The 12,220-nt window shown below is 35.1% G+C and overlaps 1 protein-coding gene across 1 annotated transcript; it reads left to right on the top strand.

Moving 5' to 3' along the window:
- The first annotated feature begins 510 nt into the window (after positions 1 to 510).
- LOC115447474 (fatty acid-binding protein, muscle) lies at positions 511 to 11,642 on the top strand. Its single transcript, XM_030174515.2, has 4 exons — positions 511 to 672; positions 4,352 to 4,521; positions 5,298 to 5,408; positions 11,482 to 11,642. The coding sequence occupies exons 1-4, from the start codon at positions 600 to 602 to the stop codon at positions 11,539 to 11,541; spliced, it is 414 nt and encodes a 137-aa protein (XP_030030375.1). The 5' UTR covers positions 511 to 599; the 3' UTR covers positions 11,542 to 11,642.
- The last annotated feature ends 578 nt before the right edge of the window (positions 11,643 to 12,220 follow it).

Here is a 12,220-nt window from a genome sequence, read left to right as displayed (position 1 = left end):
TAAATATTGAAAACTATTCAAGTCTGTTGAAAACCTGGGTGTGGCGCACTCTGAAAATAAACTAAATAATATAGGAGTATAATTTGTGACTTTTTCTTACGAACGTAGGGAATAGCATTCTAAATTGCATATATGAGTGGTTGGAAAAATAAGTAATATTTTCACATTGCACTCAAAACTCTATAGTAAATGCAGCCTCAGAAATTTATTAAAATATTACACATTAATAGTATATAGTTATTCAAAAATATGGTACAAAGTCAGGAAGAACACGATCTTTGTACTGGTACAGTTACAATCCAATGAATACTTAAACAACTTTTAACATTCATAAAATTCACTGTCATGGTAATTCGTTACCATATATTAATTCTAATGTAATTTATAATTTATTTTAAAATTCTAACTTATAGCCCAACTATTGAACGATTAGTTTCAATATTTGTAACTCGAAACAACTGTATAAGGCGTTAATTAAAGTCCTCCTTCCTACATCATACTGTATAAATTATTTGGCGCGTAATTTTCCGCATTGACTTGTTTTCTAGCAAATGTTATTTACACTCGAACCGTTCTAACGTGGACTTGTGTGCGTCAAAATGGACCAATACTTAGGCTTGAAATACAAATTGAAGTCGTCGGAAAATTTTGAAGAATATATGAGTTTTATCGGTGAGTTTTAGCAGTAATTTGCAGATAAATAACATTATCTTTAATGTAATTTTATTTTTTTATTGTTAACTTTATCAGTTCCGTAAATTATTTTATGGTCTCTATTGTTGATAGACTATGTATTATCGAAGCCTTCATCTATGTTGAAGTTATATTTTGAGTTTGTTTTTTAGGACTCAGAGATAATGTAGCTTCAGTTTACCGCCATTTTAATAATGTCAAAAAACCTTTGTTTTGATAGGTCTATTTTTACTATAGATTGAAAAATAGCTATTGGAATCATTTATTGGAATTGGCGGTTAGTGGATGAATTATTAAAATTAAATTGTATTTATTTACGAAAATCATGTGTTTATAAATATACAACGGATGTGTATTACATATTAATAAATAATTACTACAAGCTATAAATCAATTGTCTAGTGGTTTATTTCAATTTAGTTGAATATACTTATTAGGTTTATTACTAGTATGGTTTTTATTTAAACATGTTAATTGGTTCTTTATAAATACTATACAAACTAATTATGGTAATTGATGTGGTAACGAATTAAATTATTCTATTGTACAACAGATACACTTACGTCAGTAAAAATACAAAGTGTTTAGCTTTAAGCGCCCAGGAAGTCCACAAAATACCCAAAATCAAATAATTTTAGATTAATCAATGAACGTGAAAAATAAGTCGCAAAAATCACTAAATTATTAGAATTTTTACGGTTTTTAAATTTACTGTTTTTGTTTTAAGTTATGATTTTTAGATTTTCGATTTTAAAATTGGCCGTTTGTCTTAAATAATGATTTGTGAACTATAAATGCAAAGGACATCGGCCCATTCGGCCTAATATTCGCGAACCGCAACCTCGAGTTGCCTTTCGTGACGAAATCGCTGCAGTTATGACAAAAGTGTAGTTCTTAATTATCTCTATCATATTTTATAACACATGTCAAGGAAAACATCGCAAGGAAAATTGTTTTTAATACGGATTGCATTTGTATTATGCAAGGATATGCAGATGTCGTTGCAAAACCTACTCTCTATATACCTTATTAAGATCGCTATTGTTATAAACGGTTGTATAATGTTTTTTCTAGGCCTAGTCATCCGAAGCGAGTTAGAGTCAACCAGTTAGGTTTGAAACCAGTTATGTTACGGTGCGTGCGGCTTTAGATTCTGCGTTATAAAGTATAAGGGCTTATGCACACGATAGTTAAATACTTCAAACCATATTAAGACGTGCTGTAAACTACGAGGTTGTGATATTTCCCGACCACTATGCACAAAGCCTTATAGGAGATTTTTAGTTAGCAAAGATGCTTTGTACCTACATAGGTATATTAGAACGAGTAGAAAGTGTGAATATTTTTTTTTATTATCAATAGCTCGACAAAGTGGCCTCTGTCAAGTGAAGTGAAACTCAGAAAAATAATGCCGACCGAAATAAACACATCCCCGGGCAGTCGCAATTATGCCGGCCTACTTAATTGCTACGCTACACTTTAAGGACCCCAAGTTGTAGGAAGGTGCAAACATGTATGCTCGCAAAGTATACCACAGTTTAATTATGTGGGAATAGTATGAGTTAATGAACCTTTTAGCTCCAGCCGAGGTGGAAGATACAAGGATCCTCAAGCCAGCAAACGTGGTTCTGCTGAGGTGCAATAGCTTTTAACGAGCTAAAAACACGTATCAAAATCGCGTGTTTTTATCTGTTCAAAAGATATAGCCTGCATCAGCCGTATATTTTATTAAATAACATATTAAAGCAATTATCCTCATCGTGATATTACGTGTAATAAAAAAAAATATTGCCGAGGTCATTATAATATGCGCTTAAGATCCATCAAGTCAATACCACAATCACATTAAAAATTTGTTGCCGTCGTCACATTAATATGAGCCTAACACCTTAAAAAACAAGTGATATAATACCATAACATTATTATAATGGAAAAACGCAAGACAGCAGAAAAAACTGGCAATGGAATATTTTTGCGGTAAAATAATTGCCTCCTTGGCCCACATCAAATCTATTTGTGAAACAGTCCTAATATAGCTCCGTAATAGATTTCGCTGACCAAAAATAGTTTTATAACGGTCCTTTATAGATTTCGTAATCATTTTATAGATAGAGTATTGTAACGAACTTGCTGTGGTCTACTTCCATAAGTCGGAACTTCTTAGTGCATTATCGATTTCTGCCGCTAAAGCAGCGTAAACAGTTATAAAGGTTATAACCATCGTTGTACTGCGTACTAGATACGGAGTTCTATACCCTCATTTTGTTCGACTCAACTGTACTGCAATCCGTACACCTGATTTCAGTTTTTCAACATTGACAGCGTGGGGTTATGTATGAAGTGATGCTCATAATATAAGAACTCGAGTCCAATTGTAAACCTGGATGTGAATAAAAAATATTAGTAAAATAAGTAAAATTATTTGTTGTTCAAGTGAATAAATAGGTTACCACAGTGACGTTTTGTTTGCCATTTTAGTTCAGTATTTGAACAAATAGTTTATATGGATGTTCGTGTCTATAGATTATACGTCAATGGTATAACCAATATAATACTGGGATTATGGCTAGGTGGACGAACCTCCGGCATTATCCTCTATGGCATTGTAAAACTCTTGTCGGCTGTCCGGGGATGCTTGTATCTTTGGCCGGTTGGCACTTTCTTTGGAATTCACTTCGCTTAACATCACGTGCAGTAAGTCCACTTTTCCGAGCCACAATAATAAAAAGACTGGTAACACAACCGTGTCACGTTGTCTTCGGGAAATTAGAGGGATTGTATTTCGTATGCCAATTTCTTTTGCCTTAAACGCGACGTGGAGCGTTAGGAACTTGTTACCAGCCCCGGATCTATAGGAAGGCAAGCCGGGGTCAACTTTGACTACTGAGACATCCAGAACATTACAATATCACATTATGGATTATTTTTAATATGTTTTGTTGTTGTGAACATTACACACATAAATAATTCTTTCCCGCGGAGCGCGAAATGATGATGATGACAAAGTTAAAAATATAGGTGTTCGGGAGCGGCAGTATCCAGATTTCGATCCGTCTCCAAAAAAATTAAGATCCGGGACTGCTTGTTACGTATTGTCAAAATAACAGAGAATAAGGCTCCTGATACAGGTCGCAAAAACTCGCTGAACGCTTTTAACGGGTTGGTCTGGAAATGTTGAGGGGAGGGCTATGTTCAGTAGTAGGCATCCAGAGGCTGAGGATAATCATGATGAATATAGCATCTTATATTAGATTGATGAACGCAGTAGTGCCGAAAGTACTCCGTCTCATAAAATTCTTGAACCGCTAGAGTTTGTGATTAACCAGAATATTTACCATCAAATGGCTATTTATCTTATTTTATTAGGTAATCAAAAAGGTATACAAAAACTTCAGATTTGATTATGCTTTGTATAGAGAAGTTCTAAGTGCCAATGTTTAGATTAAAGTAATCTCGAAAGTTGACCAGATGTTAAAAATTCTTTCACTAATACAAAGGTACATTATCTCTAAGACTAAAGACTGCGTGCTATGAATAATCAAAAAAACTGAAGAACTGATTGAAGACTAAAGGGTGACAATAAAATTACATTCAAGTCTAAATCATAGTTTCTGACGAATTTGACTATAATCTTGAATTTTGTTGTTTCTTTTTCCAGAAATTGGTCTGATATCTCGTAAAACTGCGATCTCTGTCAGCCCCGTCTGCGAGTTAACGCGTGATGATGATGGAGTGTATACTTATACCATGGCAACTACCTTCAAAACTATGAAGTTCTCTTTCAAATTAGGCGAGGAGTTTGTTGAAGAGAGAGCTGATGGTGTTAAGGTATATATTAAATAGCATTTCTTATTTCGCTTTCCTCAGGAGACAAGTGACTGCCTTTGGACTAGAAAAGATTGGAATCTTATTACCCATAATTCTACAAAATATGGGCATTCATATTATTTTATGAGTTCAAGATTTTAAATTTTCGAGGATATTTAGGTACTGATATTTGGGTTTTTCTGCTCAGTATCAGCCCGGAGTCTGGAATTTGTGCCCGATATGGCGATAGGCTCGCCCCCTATCGCATCATGGGACGGAACATACTTGGCGAAAAGTGGGTGCCCTAGTTGCGCCTCTGCATACCCCTTCGGGGATAAATGCGTGATGTTATGTATGTATTTAGGTACTGGAAATTATGAGATTTTATATTACATGGCAGACCTAGCCGTTGCTTTGCTGACGGTAGGATATATATTATATCTGCTCGGATAGCGACTACCGTCAAGGTGTTAAAACCGACCATAGTGGCCCACGTAAGTGTGTCGCGTTCAAGATCACCTGTGTATACCCGGTTTCAACTGGCCGGCATAATTGTGTCGACTGCCGAGATGTAATCGTTGCTCGTTGATCTCTCATTCGTCGTTGAAAATCGCTTGCAGAAGTCAATTTCTACAAGTTTTCTTGCCCATCCGAACCTGGCTTTACATTCGAATAGCTTGCTAGTGATCGGATAATTGGGTCGTTGGTCAATGAAATACCTACTTTAAATGTGCGCGTAGAAGATCGATGTTAAAGTAACGCGACTGTGTAATAATTATAGTCATATACAATTCCAGGTGAAGTCAGTAATGACGTTGGATGGCGATAAATTAATACAAGTTCAAATAGAAGACAATGGACGTAAATCGACCCACGTGCGACATTTCACACCGGAATTAATGACTGTGGTAAGATTGAATATTTATATTATTTAGTTTTGTTTTTATTAATGTATCACAATACTGGCTGTAACAAAAAGTTACAATTTAAAAATTACTTTTAATGTACAATCATAATGTTGCTGTGTAAAACCCAAAATATGTGAACACAACATGCCCAATAAAAGCAACTAATCATACTCTCACAAAACAGATAGAGAAGAAAAGAAAAAAAAAAACATAATTGTGGGCAAAGATATCCGCTAACGACACTTAAAACACTATCTTCTGAATTTATTTATCGATGCGCCAAAAATATCAACTTCCTTATCTAATAACAAGCTAAACACATACGATAAATAGGCGATTAAGGGAATTAAAACGTAGTGAAAAGAAACAAAATATTCGGACCCAGTCTGCGATATACAGGGTGTCCCAGAAAGTAGTGTCAAGCGGAGGTCCAGAGATAGAGCACCCCTTCGGCTATCCGAATCACCCCCGTGTATGTTCCGCGATTTTTCATATCGCATTATACTTAAGCGACATTTTTTATCGCACGGGGGGTATCCGAATCACCCCCATGTATGTTCCGCGATTTTTCATATCGCATTATACTTAAGCGACATTTTTTACTCCAAGGGGGATATCCGAATCACCCCCATGTATGTTCCGCGATTTTTCATATCGCATTATACTTAAGCGACCTTTTTTACCCCAAGGGGGATATCCGAATCACCCCCATGTATGTTCCGCGATTTTTCATATCGCATTATAGTTAAGCGACCTTTTTACCCCAAGGGGGGTATCCGAATCACCCCCATATGTGTTCCGCGATTTTTCATATCGCATTATACTTAAGCGACCTTCTTTACCCCAAGGGGGGTATCCGAATCACCCCCATATGTGTTCCGCGATTTTTCATATCGCATTATACTTAAGCGACCTTCTTTACCCCAAGGGGAGTATCCGAATCACCCCCATGTATGTTCCGCGATTTTTCATATCGCATTATACTTAAGCGACCTTCTTTACCCCAAGGGGGGTATCCGAATCACCCCCATGTATGTTCCGCGATTTTTCATATCGCATTATACTTAAGCGACCTTCTTTACCCCAAGGGGGGTATCCGAATCACCCCCATGTATGTTCCGCGATTTTTCATATCGCATTATACTTAAGCGACATTTTTTACCCTAAGGGGGTATCCGAATCACCCCCATGTATGTTCCGCGATTTTTCATATCGCATTATACTTAAGCGACATTTTTTACCCCAAGGGGGGTATCCGAATCACCCCCATGTATGTTCCGCGATTTTTCATATCGCATTATACTTAAGCGACATTTTTTACCCCAAGGGGGGTATCCGAATCACCCCCATGTATGTTCCGCGATTTTTCATATCGCATTATACTTAAGCGACATTTTTTACCCTAAGGGGGTATCCGAATCACCCCCATGTATGTTCCGCGATTTTTCATATCGCATTATACTTAAGCGCCATTTTTTTCGACACTCAGTTGCATACATATTAAAAACAGCACTTTTTTCTATGTTTTTTAATGTAATTAAAATTTTTCGAAAAGAATGTCACTTAGGACAATTAGCCTATCAACCAGTGCCGGATTTATATTTTTTATGAGTGTAGGCCACATTATTTCCGCCGCCCCATGTAGGTAGGTTTATGTATGTATGTAGGTTTCTAAAATCACTACATAGTATAAAACAAAGTCGCTTTCTCTGTCCCTATGTCCCTTTGTATGTTTAAATCTTTAAAACTACGCAACGGATTTTGATGCGTTTTTTTTTAATAGATAGAGTTATTCAAGAGGAAGGTTTATATGTATAATAACATCCATTAAATAGTGGAGAAATACTGTTATTTTGTTATACCCGTGCGAAGCCAGAGCGGACCGCTATGTTTTTATATACAACGTTCACAGTTTTTGTGTAGTGTATTTAGTATCAGCATTGCACCCATGCGTAGCCGGGGCGGGTCGCTAGTACTTAATAATTTTCCATTTGTTTGTGTTATGGAAGGTACTAAAGTTAAATAAACAAATGATTAATGATACGATGAAATCTGTCGCCCATAAGCCGCGGTCTATACGGCTTTTTTACAAATCCAGGATTGCTCTCAACCGTCGATATGTATTACGTATCTACTACATTTAGCGTTCCGAACACTCACTGTGTTCAACTTAAGTTTGCAATCTCGTTTTGGGTGCCATTTCACTTATACGCTATTTAAAGCGCTTTAGCACTGCATGTTTAAAAACTTTGGTTAGACGGCGATTGATGTTTTAGCGCTGCAGCGAACTTAGTTCTAACTCCAGATTTTGAACAAATAGTTTATATGGACGTTCGTGTCTGTCGGTAGAATATATGTCAATGGAGCTAGGATCCATGTCAATATATTAGCTATAATACAGTATTTAGGTATATACAAGTTACTTTAATTTTGAAATAATCTAGAATTTTGATTTAATGACATGGTGCTTATATTTTTATGATCACATAAATCAAATTATTTAGTATCTTTAAACTTTTAAATTATATGTATTTCAGTAAGTAAAATTTGATATAAAAATATATATGAGCTATAAAATTATATTATCTTCATGGCGCTACGATGTGCAGGTATAATATAATGGCAATATGTTGATAATAGATATATCTATCTATATAATTTTAATCTAAGACGATAATATATTATTTGGATTTGTGAGTGACGTAGCAACTTTTATAATATTCTTTCACTAAAATGTGACACCCATTTAAAGGATTCAAAAACACCTCTTGGATACTTAAATGAAACATTTTACTAAATTTTGCCGCTCAAATTCCAATTGCAACCTTTGGATCATTGTCAAGAATAAATAATACTCTTCTGTAAATATGTTAAATTTTATTTTGAAATTTTAATCGTTTGTCGAAAAAGGGCAATAAATTTGTGGCTGTACAATTAGTGTATACACCGCCATCTCGTCAACATCACTGGAACTACATGAATATTAACAATTAGGAAATAATGCTCAATAATAACACTAGATGGCGATAGACGGTTCTGACTTGCGATAGCAGAATTTGCTCGGTATATATAGCAACTCAAAATAGGAACCATCAGAGGTGCCGCGGCAAGTCAGGTGCTGCATCTGCCTGACTGAAAATCTTTCCCTTCAATAAAGGAGCACAACCATCTGTTCCTCTACAGTGGCGGCTACGTATACATTCCGCTACAAATGATTTTAACTATCAAACATTTTAATGAATTTATGAACCATCAGGTGATTCCGATGGTATCGAAATCAAATTTTTATCATTTATCTAGATGTGCTTTAAATAAAAACTATGAATCAATACAAAAAAAAACTGATAAGGGCTTATGAACGTCTGAATCAGATAACAAAGATTTGTTAGAAAATCTAGTTAGGTTTCCTTATGGAGAACTTCTCTGGTATGGGGTCTTCGTCACGATGTTTCTATCACCATTAAAGCAATCGTTAATTCACAAAGAATACACAGAAAAGTCAGAGGTACCTTTTGAATTTGAACCTGTAGACATTCATCTAGGTAGTCTTAAGACTTTCTACTCCCGACTAAAAAAATAATAATAAATGAAGATTTGTACATTTTTATTGGTTTTAATTTTTAATGCGTTTGGTAGTACCTAAACAGTACCTAGATAACGAAACGCTAAATACTGAAAATTGCAATTTTTTACATACGATAGTTTACGTAACAGCCATTTGTATATTCGAAATGTCGCCTATTTTCGTCATATTTTTGGACATAATTTATTTCACACCCAGAACATCACGCATTTATCCCCGAAGGGGTATGCAGAGGCACAACCAGGGCCACCTAATTTTCGCAAAGTGTGTATGTTCCGTCCCACGATATGATAGGGGACGAGCCTATCGCCATATCGGGCACAAATTCCAGACTCCGGGCTGATACTGAGCAGAAAAACCCAAATATCACTTTGTCCGACCCGGGATTCGAACCCAGGGCCTCAGAGCGCTGTCATACCGCGCATGCAGTACAACTACGCCACCAAGGCAGTCAATTTATTTCACCATATACGAATTCATTTACAATATTTGTTTGAATATTTATGCGATAGGTAGTTTGACCAATGCTAATTGAAGTGACTAAAAACAAGACGGAAATAACGTCTTCCTATTTAGATAAAAATCTGAGCGGATTGGTAGATGTAATTAGTGTACTTAATTTAAGCGTAGTTTTTAAAGTTGATAACTAATGTTATAATCAACCAGATGTACTTATGTATTCTTGATAGTAATTAATAAGTGTAATTTTGGAATACGAAAGAATTAGGAAAGAATTAATACTGAACCGATTTCGATGAAATTTGGTATGGATATAGATTAAGTTTCTGGGAAGGATCTGGGCTACATTTTATCCCGGGAAAATATATAGCGGGACTTTTATCTCGGAAAAACTTTTTCACGCTGAGGAAGCAGCGAGCAAAAGCTAGTATAATCAAATTACAAGAATCGAACTAGTATTCAGTATATTGTTAATTCATTGTTAATTAATATCTAGGAATCTAACTGTTTCGTTTTCTAATGCATACAATTAAAGCAAGTAACATTTATGAGAATGACCAACTGCTACTTCCTAGTATGAAATTATCTAGCGAATTAACTATTCCTTTAATTATACGTTCGTTATACCCTCAGTGTTTGTTTTGAGAAAATATCTGTAATAGATTTAATTTATATTAAATAAAGGTGTATTAATTTTCATAATAGGTTTAATATTTATTAGTTTTAGAATAAATCCTGTATCTAGACCACCAGTTTTATCTTGGATCTGGCCTAAATAATTTATTCAAATACTGTTTTGGTATACTGATTTTACTGGTGATTTCCCTTATGCATTTTATTTAAACTGTGGTATCGCACCCTCTTATCGCAATATGCTGTCCTAGTATTTAAAGTCGGTTCACACGTGTTCGGTCGTTCCTTCCGTCGTTTACTACGAGAGTCCGTTAATAACTACTATCTGTCTTACTTATAAACTTTTCGTAAAGCTATGCTTAGTTAAAATACAAATTTACTCGATCAGCTGCAAGTCCAAACACACCATCTTGCCTCTTCCTAAGGTTTATACTACGCAACCGGAGAAGTTTTTGACAACTATTTGAGCAATTCTTAACCACCTCTTAACACTAAAACAAGTTTATCAGTAAGACTCTGTCAACTTCGTTCCACGGTGTTGTTTTCTCGGCGTCATGATTTGCCATTTACAAAACAAGTTAAAAAAAAAGTATTTTACGCTAGGCATGGCTGTGCCCGTAGGCATTACTAACCACTAACCATTATAATGGTCGTTAAACTAGTCTGCCATCGGAGGTAATAAAAAAAGTGTTCTTGCTTTCTATGAATCCTTAGTATTTTTTAACGAAGCATCAAAAAATTATGCTCTATTCTTAATGTAACTTACATTTCTTGTTATTATTTTTGCTTAAGTATTAAAAATACAAATAAAGGTAAACCATAATATATTTATAAGTTCGTATTTGTTTTTTTCAATGCATGTCGCAGCAACGCCCTATACAAAAATATAATTAAATGCATTTTGCAGCAATGCAATCTTCCCTAAATGTTAACAAAATTAGATGTTACTATTGTTGTTAAAATATTAACAACAATAGTAACATCTATCTCTTGTGATGTCCGTACAAATCCTTGTACCTACTCGTTCGACCATCGTATCGATTTTGCATGGAAACATCTTCAGTCCGTTATACAGTTTAAATATATTGCGAGGATTTCTACTAGACTACTGCTAAGGATTCTTTCGTTTCCCTTGAATTTTCCTTTACTGTGGAATTCACTACCGCTGCGTTCTTATGCTTTCCTGGTACTAAACGTCGGACTACAAACGTGAGGCGACGTTCAGAGCAATGAAATTGAATTACCCGACTTCAAAAAAGAGGAGGTTCGGAATTAGTCGGTTTTTTCTTATTATTTAGTTGATTATAATCAGTTGAATATTTACATTATGTAAGATGTATGTATGTATGTACGTGGGTTATTTTTCGCAATGACATGCCATTTTTTTTTTATTTACAGACCACCACCGCTGAGGGATGGGACGGAACATGCGTCAGAATATACGAAGTTGTTGCATAATTATAACAATTGTAAAAAATAGGCAAATAAGTAGCTCAAAACGTTGTGAAAATCTTCTGAAATATTATACTTTTTGTTACAAAATAAAAATATCATATTATTTAGTTTCTTTTATTTATAAAATTTTTGGATAATATTAAATAGAGATACGTTTGCACAAAGGACCACTCTTTTTTGCAATTCGGGTATTTATTAAGTACAACGCAACTCTACGAATTCAGAGTTGACTGCATTGGTAATATAAACTGTGTAAAAACTGCATAGTTTATAAGACAATATAAAAAATTAAACTATTTTTCGGATTTTATTGCGGTTTTTATATTTTAGTTTTCTCCCGACGTTGCGAAGACTTTGCAGCCTTCGTAGTCATGGTCAGTCCCCGTAATTCGCGTAAACATAAGAAATCATTATGCAATATAAAAAATGTAATCATTACCGACCTACTCGCATAAAGCTGGACTTAAATTGATTATTCTAAACACCATATTGAAAAGATTTTAAATACAATTTTGACAAAACGAGGAGGTCCAGCTGTGTTCAGGTGACAGTAGTTCCAAACAGTGCTAGTTTGCAATGTGCCCTATCTGCCAGAGGTTATGTAGAAGATCATATAACCGTGGTAAATGCCTCGATGGCGTAGTTGTAGTGCATTGGCGGAGCAGTGCAGAGATCCTGGGTT

The sequence above is a fragment of the Manduca sexta genome, chromosome 9 (assembly GCF_014839805.1).
Source record: "Manduca sexta isolate Smith_Timp_Sample1 chromosome 9, JHU_Msex_v1.0, whole genome shotgun sequence".
Classification (NCBI taxonomy): Eukaryota; Metazoa; Arthropoda; class Insecta; order Lepidoptera; family Sphingidae; genus Manduca; species Manduca sexta.
This window is presented reverse-complemented; position numbering and strand designations above follow the sequence as displayed.